The sequence below is a fragment of the Sminthopsis crassicaudata genome, chromosome 4 (genome assembly GCF_048593235.1).
Source record: "Sminthopsis crassicaudata isolate SCR6 chromosome 4, ASM4859323v1, whole genome shotgun sequence".
Lineage (NCBI taxonomy): Eukaryota > Metazoa > Chordata > Mammalia > Dasyuromorphia > Dasyuridae > Sminthopsis > Sminthopsis crassicaudata.
The window spans coordinates 75,644,064-75,660,999 of NC_133620.1; the positions used below are offsets into that span (position 1 = coordinate 75,644,064).

At 32.0% G+C, this 16,936-nt stretch overlaps 1 protein-coding gene across 2 annotated transcripts in view; it reads left to right on the top strand.

Moving 5' to 3' along the window:
• The window catches only part of ODR4 (odr-4 GPCR localization factor homolog), a 42,394-nt gene extending 26,680 nt beyond the window's left edge, over positions 1-15,714 (top strand). For both annotated transcript variants that reach the window (XM_074308602.1, XM_074308603.1), the window contains exons 12-14: positions 2,870-3,055; positions 12,390-12,494; positions 14,529-15,714. In XM_074308602.1, the coding sequence (XP_074164703.1) occupies positions 2,870-3,055; positions 12,390-12,494; positions 14,529-14,596 (359 nt within the window). In that variant the 3' untranslated portion in view covers positions 14,597-15,714. The remainder of the gene's footprint in view (positions 1-2,869; positions 3,056-12,389; positions 12,495-14,528) is intronic.
• The last annotated feature ends 1,222 nt before the right edge of the window (positions 15,715-16,936 follow it).

Here is a 16,936-nt window from a genome sequence, read left to right on the forward strand (position 1 = left end):
CCCCTGGCTGGGAGTTAAATGGAGATAAATGGTATTTGAAACCTTGAAAGCTTATGAAATTACTAAGAAGAACACCTGAAGGGAGAGAAAGTATGGGCATAGGACCCTGCCAGGATACTTGTGGTTTGTATGTAAGCATGGATGATGGTCCAAGAAATGTACTAAAGAGAATAGTCACAAAGAAGGAAAGAATAGCAGCTGAGATATCAAGAAACTCTTGTGAGGAAGCAAAATCTATGAAAGGAGCCAGTGGAAGATGCTTTGCCTCAAGTGTCCTATGCATACAAATGTTCAAAGTTCATATGTCAGATGAGGAGATCACTGAGGTCCTAATACAAGGAACCATTTTGACTTCATAGGGATACTGATACTTGATTACATGAAAACTGACTGGCCTGTGGTTCTGTTGATAAGAAAAGAGTCTGGAAAGAAACTGGAAGCATTATAAATAAACAGCTATATTTCTATGAGAAAATCTAGAAATCAGAGGAAGGAATCATGAAGAGTATTTGGATCTAATGGTTCATGTAAAAGGGTTTTTTTTTTAAAGTATCTTACTTTTTGTCTATTAGAAAGATCTTATAGATAGTGATATTTGATAGTGTAGTGGTAATATTAAATGTATATAAATCACAGCACCCTTATATGTATTTGCCATTTATATAGAACATACTTTCCTTCACAATCTTTTAAATAAACAGATGCATTTCTTTGAAGTTGTGGATGATAGGGTTTATATAATTGTATAGAACCACTTTAGTTAGTAGTAAAAACAATTAATAACCCAAACCAGTTACAGTTAACTTTTATTTTGTTGCTCTGGTATAACAGTATAATCAATTTTTTAAAAAGAGAAATAAACTTGAGATCTGTGTGGGACATAGTATGTTTCTTTTAACTTAAATGAGTTGATTCTTCCTTTTTTGACTATCTTTGGAAGGCTGACTAGAGTTCTTCACTTTAAAATATTTCTTTGAAAATGAAAATAAATATAGGAATGATTTTTGGAACAGCAGAATTGGCATCTCTGTGTTTTCTGAGTTTTTAGTGTATTAAAAAAAAATGCTGTTACCTTTAAAAAATATATTTAACAATCTCCATTTTTGTCATCAGATGAAAACTAATTAGAGGACCAGTATTAATTTTCCCCCCTGAGGCAATTGGTGTTAAGTGACTTGCCCAGGGTCACACAGCTAGGAAGTGGTAAGTGTCTGAGAACAGATTTGAACTCAGGTCTTCCTGACTTCAGCCTAGTGCTCTATCCACTGCGACATCTAGCGGCCCCTAAGACCAGTATTCTTAACAAATAAATTTAACTTAGCTTTTGGGGAAAAAAAAAAGTTAGAAATGTATTTTTATTTCCTTTTTTTCTTCTTGTTTTCCCTGTTCTTTGCTATTATTTTCTGCTAGCAATGTATTTCAGAAATGAACCAAACATTTAATGATCAGTCTTTAAGGTAGAGGGGAACATATTTTTAGGGTTTTTTTTTCCTTAATACATATCTATATTAATGCAGCCAAAATATTATTTGATTTTGCATTCTAATGTTCCTTCCATTTGTATGAATTATTGGTTTCAATTGATATTTTAATTTTAATAATAATAATAGTTATTAGATATGTATATGATTAAATGAGGCACTTAAGAAGTTACAAGGCCAACTGCAGTACAATGATTTTACAACTAGGAGGCAGGCTGGTCAAAGAGAAGAATTTCATTTCCCTTTTTTTGAAAGGTAGATAATATGCTAGATCTAGAAGTAATATGCTAATTTTTATATATCCAGTGAAATTTAAGGAACTTATCTTTTGTTTTTTACCTTATATCTAAAGGCTTTAGTTAGTTCCTAATCAAATGAATGTCATTTTTGTCCTTTATAAGTACTTAACAATCATGTTTTTAACTATCTCCTTCTCCCCCACCTTTGTGATTTGGAAAGTAACAATATAAAATCCACAAAAATTGCTATTACTGAAAGGCAACATCCTGTAAAGAATAAGTCCTTTTAAAGAGTTGGTTACCCCAAAAGCACAATTTTAGAGTTTAAACCATATGGTAACCTTTTATATTTATTTGCTCTTGTGGATAAAATTATTTATATGAAGAATAGGGTAAACAATTTTAGATTTCATAACCCTATTGTTTTTAAAAATATTTTTATTACCTTTTGTTTTTATCAGCCTATTTATTTTAATAGAAAATTTTCCTTTAGTAGCACTCTTTTGCTTATCATATGGCAGAATCAACCTTATATTTAAATCCTTGAAGAGTCTGGATTCTAGTCACTTTTCATGATTTTTTTGATATTATTCCCCTACACATTACTCTGTGCTCCTGCCAAAATATTCTACTAGTTGTTTTCCTGACATCATACTTAAACTACTGACTTTCTGTCTTTGTACAAGATTAGAATGCTTTTGTTACATCTAAATCTTAGAATTGCTAGTTTCCTTCAAGGTTTAGCTCAAATGCCATGAACTAAGGGAAGCTTTTTCACATGTCCCAAAATTGTTAATGTTCTCTCCTATCTCAATTTATTTCAATTCAATAAGCATTTTTAAAAATTCCCCAGATTATCTTGTATTTCTTCTATGTTATGGACATTTTTTTTTCCAATAGGTAAACTCCTTTTGGCAAGAATTGCTTCATTTTTGTCTTTCTATTCCTAGTACCTCGAACATAGTAAATGCTTGATTACTGGTTTTTTAAATTAAATTGGTCAAGTGCTGAAGAGGATAGAAAGATCTCTTCATCTGTATTTTTTAATCTTTTATTGTTTTGATTTAATGATGGCACCATTGCTAGGAATATCTTTTTTGTAGTCAGTAATAGTATTGTTTACATGATAATGATTATGTTTTCTTCTAGATTCTGAAAAAGAATTCCATGCTCTGCCACACCGAATATTTGTCTCTATTCCTGGCTCCAGTGTAATGTTGTGTGATTACAAATTTGGAGATGAGTCAACTAGGGAAATTCAGGACCGTTTTATGGAATTGTTGGATCAGCAAGTTGGACTGGATGACATAGAAATTGCGGAGGATATCAACATAGGTAAAAATCAGATCTTGATTTAAATAAGGAGGTATCATTAAACCTATGGAAACAATTAAACTTGGGCTCTAGTTTGTTGGCTTTTTTCCTTTTAAAAAAAATTGAGAAAACAATAAGATAAAAGGGAAAACAGAAAAGAAATACAAAGCAAAATGAAGCAAAACAAAAGAGAACATTGGCTTGTGCCCAGCAGAATATCAGGGAGGATTCAAAATATATAACAACAAATAAACAGATCAAGAAAATATCCTTCTCTGAAGATAAATCCCAATCTTCCCTGTTCCCATAGTATATTTCTGTGGTGTGGTTCTCCTTTGCTGGTTCATTTAAAAAATATATATATATATATATATTTATATAAATTTATATTTATATATATATATATATATACTAAGAGTTATTAGTATAGGCATCTCTAATTGATGGGGGATGGTAGCTCAAATTTCCCTTCTGCTCTCCCCTCTGACCAGGATCTCCAAACCATGAACTCCTCCTTCCTGCAAGGGCCCACAGCCACCAATGCCCTTGCCCCACTGTGTCTGCACCCACTGAGTGCTGGTTCCTTCTTGCCCAGAGCTGCATCTCATTTCCAATCAGCCGTGGTTTGCTCAGTCTTTTCAGATTCAAATCCTGACTCCACAAATAGTTTAGGAGATGAAAGTATTTGTGGTTCCTCTGAGGCTTCAGCCAAACCCAGCTAGCCCAAAGGGGTCCCCACTTGATGTTTCTACAGAACTAGCCCAGAGGTGTTTGCACTTCACATGGGTTAATCCCAATCTGGGGGTCTTTTTTCAGATCTTCTTGGGTTATACCAGGAGGATTCCTGTTCTGCTCCAAGTTTTTTTGATTTTCCATGAGTCTGTGTTCACCCTGAGGCACAAATTTTTTTCTATTTGTGGGGGAAATTGGGAGGGCTTGAAATTTATCAACTTACTCCTCCATCTTCCCAGAATCCTCCCTCCCCCTCTAGTTTTTTATATTTCACTTAAATCGTCTTGTGATCCTGAGAAAGACATAATTTCTGAACCTTATCTTCTCATCTATAAAACACTTTTGTTGCTATGAGGAAAGTTTGGGTAAGCTATTACTAAACACATGATTGAGTTATAGTGAAGAATTGCCTAATTAGAAGATTAATAAAAGATTAACTTTTAATCATCTTATGGTTGTTTTGGGTATGCTAACATAATGATGATGTCAGAGTAGTGATACCTGATTTGAAATAAATATGTGACAAATTCACAAGGCATTCTTTTTGGCAAAAAGCAGGTTTATTTAGGGGAATTTAGATTCAGACAAACCTAAGAGATAAAATAGGCACCAGGAATGGCAAATATGACATAAAGTTGGGAGAGCATATAGTTAGCATGAAAAAAGACAAGTTCCCCAGAGGAATTCACAATTAACCAGGAGAAAGGAAATCACTGCATTCATGTTACTATTCTGCATATATTTATAAGAAATGAATGGTAAATATGTAATAAATTTTAGCAGAGTAGAACTGTTAATAAATACTAGCAAAGCACATAGTGTATCAATTTTTTTCATAATAATGGAGGGGTGCTCTTGATTAAAAAAAAAAAAAAAAAGTAACAATGTAGAGTGAATGAATCCCTAATAAGAATTGTAAAGTTTCATGGTCTTCCTTTTATAGTTTATGGAATTTTTCTCAGTACTCCATTATCTTAGTGGCTTCATGTTGTTCCAACTCCTTCAGATGATAAACATTTGTAAGATAATAGAAGGAAATGTCTTCTGAAAGAAGCAAACCTAAAAGATAACTTCAGATTTCCAAAACTGTGTTCTTGAGGAACATATGGCATTGTCAAATGCAATTTCTTTCCCATATTCATCTTTGTCATAGTGGAGCATGTTTGTCTGTATTATTCTGTTTTGTTCCTATTGAATGTATAATTCCCAAGAAATGTATATATAAATGTATGTGAACATTATCTTAGGAAATAATAATATAATGTTCTTAAGATAATTTTTAAATGAAAAAAAAGTGTTAATTCTGTAAACAAAAATGATTGTTAGGAAAGAACAGTTCATTTTAGACAATAACAGTATCTTTGAGTGTTCTCCTAGGCACATTTTTACTCTAGTCTTTTTTTTCCTCTTATAATTTAAAAAAAGTGTTTTTAAGTCTTAGGACTTCAATTTCTCCCTCTTCCTATCCCCACCTCGTACATTTTGCAAATTTCATAGTTATTCATCAGTTGCTATGGTATCTTTTATTACTCTACTTCCACACCCCCTTGTGTTTACTGTATGGGCTGGAACTGGATTATGGTATTTAATTCAAGCAATTCAAGCACTCTTGTTACTATGGTGAGTCATGTAATTGATGAATTTACAACCTAGCTGTAGTGCCTTAGGTGTGAATTGAGACCACCAACTTTTCCTAAGTCGATAACTCCAGGTGTTAGTGTTAATTATTACAAGAAATAAAAAGTTTGCATCACAGTGAAAGGGAAAGAAAAAACTCTAAAGTCCTCCATATTTTGAGGATATTGTATTTTATATACTATCATCATTAAATATAAGGTTTTGTTTTGAACATATAACCATAGGTCATTTTGCAAGTCTTACTTATTTTATTGTCTTGCATAATGTAATGATTCCACAGAGCAGTGCCATGACCTTTCCCTTCTAGTCAGTCATATATAGTCTCAGAATTGAAAGAGAAGGAGTATATAAGTCATCTAATTAGTCCACTTAATCCCTGAAAAATCCCTTTTTTTGCACTCCTGGAAATGATGGCCCACCTAGCCTGTCTTTGACTTAATCCTTGGGGTAGTTCTTCCTATTTCTAGACAGCTCATCTACACTTTTGGCCTATCTGATCCTTACAGTTGGGATCCTCTTATCTTATAGGGTTGAGGGGAATCCATCAGTGCCCCCTAAATCAGTACTACCATGAGGTGTCAGTGGGAAAGTTTCAAGTCTGTATAGGAACACGAGTTAGTTTCCTAATATACTTGGTAATTTCTTTTTCCCAGACAAGAGTCAGTAATTTTTTCTTTTTTTTTTTTTTTTTTTCCCTGGATACAGTCTTTTCCTGTGGGAATAGTAGTTATGAAATCACCTAGACAGTTTCCTCCCTTCCTTCTCCTTTTATTTTGGATAATACAGATTGGAAATAAGGAGAAAAAAAATGGCAGGGACATAATTATAATAGCATCAAAACAGGTCCTTCAGGCCTTGGCCTGAGAGCACATACATGATAGTAATAATTCCACCTTAAGCCAGACTCAGGAATAATCAAGTGGATTCTTATTCAAAAGAACACCACTGGGAAAGTGACTCAGAAGGATCCTACCTTAAGTAGAGTCCAAGGATTCCTTGCTACTCTTGGTTTGATACTAACTTCACCTGTTAACAATTCAGGAGTATGTATTTCTGAGTAGTTTGTGGCACATTTCTTTCAGATGGTGGATCACTGGCTTGATGATGCATCAGACAGTCATATCTGAATTTAAAACTCCAAATAATATCAGCTACAGTTCCAAGAGATTTTTATCTCCAATAATAAATCTCATCAATGAAAGCTTCAGGTGAATTTAGCTCTCAAGGATCAATTATAATATGGTATCAGTAAGAGATACATCCTACCTTATCTTTTATATCTAAGTAGATGGCTTTAAATTCAATATTACATAAATTATTTTGCCTTTAAAATGCTCAACACATAGGAAAAATTCCAAATAATATATTGTCCATAGCAAAAACATGGTCAAAGGGACAAAAACAAAAAACTATTATCCTCAGAGACCTTTTAAATAATGGGTACAACTTTTAAGATGACTCAATATGATCAATTAAAACTCATACAGATTATAGAATAACCTAACTTCACATAAAAGAACCTTATCAGAATTAACATTAACAATTTCTTCATTCTTAAAAAAAAATGTTAATTCAACTTCCTCTAATTGAGAAGTCTTTTTGGAAATGTAAATAATAGGCACAACATCAATAGTTAAAAATCCTCTAAGCACAAACATTTCCATCTCCCACCAGAACATTCCTAATTGCAAAGTTAATTTTAGAGATTATAAATTGTCCTTAATAGTCCATTCTTGAGGTTCCTTCACAAATCCTGTAAGCCTAGTATTCTTCAGGCTGCAGTCTCAGTCATCTCTAATGTCTGGTAAGATCCTTCCCAACTCTGCTTCTAGGACTTAGTAAGCACCGCCTCTCCTCCTGCAAACTTCGATCTCCAGAAGTGTTGTCTGGGTCAGCAATCCTTGTTTCCTAAGGGCTAAAAAGGGATGAGGACACTGCCAGTATATAATTCCTTCAAAACTTATCCTTTGTTTCAAAACCTCTCTTCTCTCAAATAAAATAAACCAATCTAATATGAGAAAAGTCCCAGGTCACTTCTGGGAACCATTCTAATTTAACAAAGCAATAAGCAAACATTTGGTCCAAGACAATTTATTCTTTAACATTAATTTAGTAATCGTTTTCTTAATAACCTGAGTCATTCTTTCCACTTTCCCAGATGAGGACAGATGCCCAGGTGTATGGAATTGCCATTCAATTTGCAATCCTTCCCCATTTTTTCTTATAAAACCTTAAAAGTAAAATGTGTTCCTTTATCAAATCAATAATTTCTACCAATCCATACTTAGGTACAGTTTTGTTCCAATGTTATTCCACTAATCTCTCTTAAAGCAGCAGAATTCAGGGAAAAGTTTCCACCCATCTTCCCTATATCTCAGTTTCCCCACTGTTGTCATTTTATTAAAACCTAATCTAAATATCTTGGAGCTAGGCTCCCTTCTTATGGAGAGACACCTCAATACCATCCTATTTATCTTTACACATGTTACACACCTTTCAGATACAATTTGTTCTGCAATTACACAAATCCTTTATGCCAAATTTTCTTGCTTTTACTTCTTTGTTAAAGAGAGAAAGCAAGACAAATCTTAAGATTAATATTCTAAATAGCTTTGGATCAAATTTCATAAAATTTATGCCACATATCCAGCTAGGCTGACATAATATTTAAGCACTGCTCATACAATTTTTACAAATTACCCAATATACAATTTAGCAAGCAACATAGTAGCTTAAATATATTTCATCTAATTAGGAGATACAAACATGTGACTTCTAGATAAGTTATCAGAAAACCAAAATTTTTAACTTAAATAAAATCAAATATAGATCTAAATTTCTAGTAATAACATTTCAATATCAATGCCAAATTTTTACTAGAATAAACAAGTTCATAATTTTAGTGCACACTAAATCTAATGAGGAAGATGGGAAAAAACATATGAAAGATAATGATCAACAGTGACATTTTTTCTAAGAAATATAATCATTCATGTAATATATATAGAAATCTTTATTGAGTACTTTTTATATATAAATATGCTGTGAGAGAATTTTAAAAAGCAATATCACTACACTTTTAAGAGGAGATATGAGATATTTATCCAAATAATTGTAAAACAAGTTATAAGTGTCATAGAATATTGCAGATAAACTGTTTAAGTAAATATTTAATAATTAGTATTTTTATTATTAAATCTGAATTTTTATACTATGTAGATTGAAAATCATATGTGAATATTTTTAGTTATAGATTCATATTTGATCCATTCATTTTCATCAGATAAACCTTGCATTATGAGAAATTAATTACTAGTCTGTCTCTTTCTGTATTGTATTCACTATTATAATTCAGGTTTAAAAGAGCAGTATAGTGGCAGCTAGGTGTCTGCAGTGGATAGAGCACCAGCCTTGAAGCCAGGAGGACTTGAGTTCAAATCTGGCCTCAGACACTTAACACCTCCTATCTGTGTTACCCTGGGCAAGTCACTTAACCCTAATTGCCTCAGCAAAAAAAAAAAAAAAAAAAAAAAAAGAGCAGTATATCAATTGATGAAAAGAAATTTTAATTTTACTTTGAAATGAAAGTGTCCTGATTATTTTCTTTGCATCTATTGATATAGCTTGGGCCTTCTAGATAATTCTTAATTTTTGGTAGTGTTAACATTTTTATTTTATGTCATAGAAAATAAATAAAACTTTTTTTTTTTTTTTTTTTTTTTTTTTTAAACAAGGTAATTGGGTTTAAGTGACTTGTCCAGGATTACACAACTAGAAAGTGTTATATGTCTAAGGCTGGATTTGAATGCAGGTCCTCCTGACTCCAGGGCCAGTCCTCTATTTACTGCACCATCATTCTCAAATATATTGTAGTTTTAAAATACATTTTCCTCATTAAAATGACATATGATTAATTTTGACCTTTGTTTACTACTTGTATAACCTTGGGCAAGATCTCCCTAGGCCTTTGTTTTTTCATTTATAAAATTAAGGAAATTTGAATAGGTGATCTTCTGAGATCATTGTAGCTCAAAGTCTATGATTCCTTGAACTCATTGCTATTCGATATCTATTTCATATTGTTCTTTTTGATTTGTTTATTATCTATGTTTCTCTTTTATACTGGCTGTCTAATTTAGAGATAGAGACTTAATTGAGTAGGAAGTCTAATATTACAAGGACAAAAGAAACAAAATAGCAGTCTGGAAAACTTTGGTGTGTCTGTGTGTATGTATATATCTGGAAAACTTTGGTGTGTCTGTGTGTGTGTATATATGTATATATATATATATGTATATGTATATATATATATATGTATGTATATATATGTATGTATGTATGTATCTGTATACATATATATTGTGTGGAATATAAAATTTACTGAAGATACCATCACATTTCCCTCCTTTCATCATATATATGTGATTAAAGTACTATAGATAAATATTGCACAATCAGTTCAAAATACTTAAGACTTAATAATGAAACCTCATTGAATCTTATTCATTCATCTCACAAAATTCTCATCTTTTTTCTATCTGGACTTTAGTAATCAAAAACTAGTGCCACACTGGTTTCACCCTAGATTACATCAGAAGATTAATTGCATTTGCTGACACAAACATTCTCTGAATAAATAGTCACAGTGATCATAGATATGTCCTAATCATCAAATCCATAATTCATCTTCTGAAATAAATTCATAATTGAATATATTCTAAAAGAATGTCATCATCTCTAAACTATGTGGAAGAAATGAAAACATTAGTGTTTGAATTGAGGTGGGAAAGGAAAGAAATGCTTTTCCATAATCAGTCTTTTTTTTTCCTCCTCCCCAAAGTAGAAGTCGTTGTTGATTAAGGGCAGAACAGTACTTTTAATTGCTGATTTAGCAATAGAGAATTTTGAGTAAAGAACTGATCACTTTTAACTTCATATTGTGGGGTTCAGCTTCATTTTATGCTTTAAATGAAACTAATGCTTTACTATGGAGATGATACTTTATGTTGTGTGCCTAGGTTTTCCTGAAAATACAGCTTTTAACATTTAAATCTAATACTATAGTTACCTTAGTAATTCATCTAAGCCTTTCATTTGCAGACCAAAACACATCCTAACTTTAGATGGTATAGCAAATTGAAAAATTCATAATTAACTTTATGGTGATGAATTTATTGAAAACTTGCTAGACTTAGCCTTAAAAAACAGGATTGCAATCTAACTTAGAACCATGTGGATTTTTAAAAAATAGCTTTCAAGATCTCAGGATCACTTCTGTGAGAGAATAGGCATTGAAATAATGCTTTAGTGAGATTGACACCAATTCAAAATGAATTTTGTGATCAGAAGTAGAATGTAGGGATGGAAGAGTGCTAAAGATCTAGCTCTAATGTCTTTATTTTTCTAAAATAATTCTTATTATATACTTGATTATCTTCATTGTATAATCTAAGTGTCTGAAGGTTATTTTGTTTAAAATAATTGCTTTGTTGAGTAGAAATCTTTTAATAGCTCACTTTTACATTTAATGGAAGAAAACAATTTGTAAGGATAGATTTTCTATGACATTTAAATTTTTTAAGTTTGATAGACATTTACTTCATGATTTATTTCACTTCTTAGACTTTGGTGACAGCAAACAAGTAAGTATATGTTTGGAATTTGAATGAAACTCATTTTTACCAATTTTTTTTTTTTAAGACAGCTTAGAAAAACTGAACCCAAACTACTAGAGGTTTTGGAAGTGGAAGGCAGTGGAAGGCAGAGCAATTGGCATAAAGTTCAACTATTTTATCACTCTGGTCAATTGGGTTGAGAAACACTTAGCTAAGAGATTATCTAATAATTTTAGCTAGCATGAGGAAAGAGCATTTCTGGAAATATTTCAAGAGAGAGAACTACAGGTTACCTGCTTACATGAAATCAATAAAAAAGGAGTTTCAGGAACAAATCAGTAGGGTTGAAGTAGGTGTGATTTCACATAAGAGCAGTGTTCAGAAAAAAAAGTTGAAAATAATTTAAAGAGTGAAGAGGATGGAAATGAGGGAATTGTAAAATATTTTGTTGAGAATAAAGATAAATTTCTTTTTGGAATACTAATCTCCAGATACATTTTTCCCATTCTGGGATCACAACATGTTTCTTATAATTCATAGAGAGACAAATGATATTGTTCAAGGGATTTCGAAAACATTATTACAAATTATCAAGTCCTGAGGCTGAGGAATTGAAAACCCTAGAGGAAAAGATGATATGTTTTCAACCATGCAGTCAGCTAAAAGTCTTCCAAAAAAAAGACAAATTTGAAAAGTGAATAGTTTTTGTTTTGATGGTAACTGAAAATAGAATTGAATTTATAAGAGTTCAGATTACAGGAATGGCACCTAGCCAGATATGAAATATACTTAATAAAATTGTCTTATAAACTTTGCAAGATTTAAAATGAAAAGGGAAGAAGAGTCCTCCTGACATATATGTTCCATGCTGGATATGGAGTGGTGGATATAACATAGGAAGAAAGACTGTAGAAGTGTGTTTTTGTAGGGAAACGTTATCCCCACCCATTCCAACCCCTTCCAAAATAAAAGAACTTTGGTCAGAAAACTCATGATAATTTGAGGGTATCATTTGGAATTATCTGTATGTCCCTTAACTTTATAAAGGACATTGAATGTAGAATTTCCTCCCCATATTTTTGAGACTTTTGAATTTCAAAAACCTAGAGTAATATGGAAAATATCACAATATTAAGTTAATGATGGGACTTGTGTATTTTGTCCCCCTCAGTTCCATAGCACACTGCAAATTTAAGCACATTTTAAAATAAGAAAATGTAATTTAATATATCATCATTTGGACCTAAAAGTAAAGTAGGAACAAAACTTTATATTTTTGTTTATATTTTAAGTTATAATGAATTCTGAGAGTAATTATTCTTCCTATGTGTTTACTTCTTTTAATAATTGTTCCTTTTATCTTCATTCAGCTAGTATAAATTCATGCATGAAAAGGGAAGACATAATAGACAACACATATCAACCAAAGCATCTGGTTAAAACTACAGTGGCATTGAGAATTAAGCAAAACATAGGTATGTTACCTCTAGTCATTTTTATGTAACATAATAAAAACATTATTCTGAAATGTTTACCTATTTTTGCTTGTCATGAATAATATTTTCTTATTTTATTTTCTTAAAAACTTTATATTGATATTTGGGGTTTTGTGAAAAGTAGATGTGTTCTGGGGAAGGAGTCATCAGTTTTCCTAGAGCATTAGATGTTACCTTGGATGACAAAAGACCACAGTTTTATGAATAGTTATATGAATTCAGAATAGTAAACATTTGCTATGCCCCAGGTATATGTTTTAACCTGTAAAAACAGAAATAGTTTGCCTGCCCAATTTCACCTACATACTACTATTTACGATTGTCCTTTATAGATACAATAACTATATAAAAAATCTGTAGATACAGTTTTAAAAAATATATTTTTTTTGTGGCAGCCATAAACTTTACTTCTTTCCTTTGAATTTTATTTAAGAAGCTTGTAAAGTAGGTGATTGCCATTTAGATATAAGCTTCTACTTGTATCTACTTTAGAATCCTAACATTCCATGACTAGTTCCAATTTCATGACAAATATTGGAGAGGATGTGGGGAAAATTGAGAAACTAATTCACTGTGTATAAAATTACTTATCTATTCAGCCATTCTATAGAGCAGTTGGAACTATACCCAAAGGCCTTTGACCAAGCAATACCACTATTCTATATTCCAAAGAGATTAAAAAGAGAGATAGAAAAAGGACCTATTTATGCAAAATATTTATAGCAACTCTTTTAATGTGGCAAAAAATTGGAGATTGAGGAAATGTCCATCAAATTAGTAAATCATTTGGGAAAGTTTTGTATATGATTGTGATGGAACACACACACATATATATATATATCTATATCTATATCTATATCTATCTATCTATATATATATATATATATATTTTTTTTTTTTTTTTGGCTGAGGCATTTGGGGTTAAGTCACTTGCCCAGCTAGAAAGTGTTAAGTGTCTGAGAACAAATTTGAACTCAGGTCTTCCTGACTTCAGGGCTGGTGCTCTATCCACTGTGCCACCTAGCTACCCCTGGAATATTCTTTTTCTATAAGAAATGGTAAGCAGGATCCTCTCAGAAAAACCCCTAAAGACTTACATGAACTGACGGAAAATGAAATGAGAAGAACCAAGAAAACAATGTATATAGTAACAGCATTATTTTATGATGCCTTGGCTATTCTAAGCAAAACGATGATCCCAGATAATTCTGAAGAATTTAAAATGCTGCCCATCTCCAGAGAAATAATTGATGGAGTCTGAATGCAGATTGAATACTTTCCCTTTTTCTTATTTTTCTTGCTTTTTTTTTTTGGGGGGGGGGTTAGTTTATTTTCTTTTACAATGTGAATTAAATGGAAATATGTTTTGTATGATTGCACATGTATTATCTATATCCAATTGCTTGCCTTTTCAATGGCAGAATAAGGAAGGGAAGGAGAGAATTTGGAACTCAAAAGTTTACAAAAGCAAATGTTTAAAAAATGTTGTTACAAGGGGCAGCTAGGTGGTGCAGTGGATATAGCACCAGCCTTGAATTCAGGAGGACCCGAGTTCAAATCCGGTCTCAGACACTTAACACTTCCTAGCTGTGTGACCCTGGGCAAGTCACTTGACCCCAGCCTCAAAAAAAAAAAAATGTTGTTACATGTAATTGAGGGGGAAATAAAATATTAAATTTAAAAAATCATTTTCCTCAGAATAAGACTTTCCTGATATGTAACAATGCTTAAAATGCATTAAGAGTTAAAGTCATGACTTTTGTATCTACAAAATGTAGAAGGACAATCTTCTGGCTATAGATATGGAAAAACAATGGGCAAGAATAAGAAAAATCCCCTGAGAAATTTTGGAGCCAGTTCAAATGTCTTATCTTTATATTTTCTTGTGTAAATCTGAAAATGTTTGCACTTGTGTCACAATTGAATTTACCTCTTCTTTTTCTGGCCCTGGGAATCTTTCAAGTGTTCTCCTTTAGTTCACTTATGTTTTGTGTTTGTTTGTTTGAATTTTAGGTGTGGTGATCGCAGCTGTGGTGGCACTTCTTGCTGCAGGCTTTTCCTTTCATTACTTCAGTGACTAATCTTCCACTCAAGGAGTTTCCACTCATTGTGGGAATACTGGCCAGTAATAAAGGACTGATCCTGGAGATGCAAGCAAGACCTAGGGAGTTGCTAAATCTGTTTCCATAAGTGGCTAATAGGTATACTTCTGACTTGTCATAAAATAAGCTGCCTTGTGTAGGCATGCCATTATTTAAGTAGAACAGCTTTCCAAAAATAAAGCAACTTATTTAGCTTCAAATTTAAGTTACATGTAATATAAGATTATTAATCATTAAAAAAAAACCCATATAGAATAAAAATGGATATAGCAACAATGTATAGTGGACGAACTATTGACCTTATATTCAAAAGACCTGGGTTTGAATTCTGCTTCTCTCACTTATTATCTAGAGAACTTTGGCAAATCATTTTAACTTCTCTGAGTTTTAGTTTCCTTATTTGTAAATGGGGATAATAATACTACTTACCTCACAGGGTTGTTGTGAAGGTCTAAAGAATATAAAAAATGCTTAATTTGAAAAAACACTATATACATGTGAGCCATCATTTATTGTCTTTTTTAATTGTGACACAAATCAGGATGTATGAAAATCGTAAAAGGATGCCTCAAGTTCCTTGTAGAGGAGAATGATTGGGCAGATCATACAGAGGGAAAGAAGTTCCCAAATAGGCTGACACTTTGGGTTTTCTAGAGTAGGCAAATAGAATGGTCCAAATAAAACACATGAGGATCAAGACCATGTAGATGCTCAGTATCTCTTGTTAGCATATTGAAATTATCTTTTTAGGCATTACTGATAAAAAATTGGTATATTCTAAGTGTTATTCTAGTTATTCTGTTTATTGTATCTTGCTTGAGAATTATAGGCCTTTAAAAAAGGATTAGGCCTTTAATTAGAAAACTGCATCAATGTGGCAGAAAACCAGTTGATTTTTCGTGTGCTATAAACTAGTATTCTTATTGGGAAAATTCCGATAGAAATATGAAACAATGCCCAGATTCCTGTGTATGTATATCAAAATCCCTTATCAAAGGATAATAGAAACGACTATTGTCATTGTCATTATGTAACTTACCACACATGTATGTGTTTAGCATCTTGCATAAAAGCTTATAAAGCATTAATGGGGACCCAAGTTACCCTGTTTCTTTCTACAATTTTGTCAGATAGGTTATTAACCTTATTACAGTGTGTTGGTGTCGTTTCTCTGAAGTATTCTAAACAAATGCTGTTCCCCTCTATTGCAGATAAAGAAGCTCAGGCTTAACTTGTCACGACCTTTGTATTTATATTTAATCTTCATGCCCCAGACATTTTCTTCTTTCTTGTATTAATACTCTAGAACTACAGAATGTCTTGGGAATGTTCCTGAAGCAAATATGACAAATGTTAATAAAGTGTTGGCTAATTGAATCCTATGCACAATGAATTAAGCTATGCTGTAATGGACTCTTAAATCCATTAAATCACTATATAACTTAACACTTAATAATCAGTCAAAAATTCACTTGTAAAAATTTAATAGCAAAAAATTTTCTTAAGCCAGTTTCAGTTGCCTTGGTTGTTTAGTTTAGCAATAAGACCTTTTGTTTATAAATTTTTACAGTGACACTTAGTGATAAGAATAGAAGGAGTTTAATCCTGAATTAGAGTCTATTTTAGACTAATCCAATTTAGTTCCCTGGGTCTGTAGCTTGTCCTTATGATCAGAGTTCTGAATGGGAATACGTTCAGATACCAGACATAAAAACTAAACTAAAATTACTTAAATTATTTTAAAGCATTTTTAAAAACCTTTGGTAGTGAATATTTAATATTTTGTATCTGTCAAGGAGCTAGTTACTGATAATTAATTTCTGAATTCTGGGTCCAATGCAAAGAACAGTGGATTAGGATTTAGTAAAAACTAAATTTTTCTTCCTAACTACTAAATCAGTTGTGTGATCTTGGGTCAATGACCTAGCTTTTTTAAGCATGAGCTTCATTACCCATAAAGTGTGGAAATTAAACTACATAATCTCTTAGGTCTTTTTTTAGCATTAATTGTAGTTTATATTGTTTATCCTTGATATCATTGTTATGAAAAATTGGAAATTAACCTAAATTTCTTAATATCATTGAGCCTCAACATCTTTATAAAGTGAGGATAATAATCTCACAAAAATGATTGTGAGGACCAGTTGATAAGATGTATAAAAGCGCTTTATAATAGTAAAGCTATATAAATATAAACTATTCTTGATTCGCACAGGAAGAGAGAAAAGCCTTGCTGAGTGTATGCATCTCTTCTCTTAAGATGGTATTAGAATTGTCAGTTCTATTGATAATCATCTTCATCATCTGTATAAAGCTTAA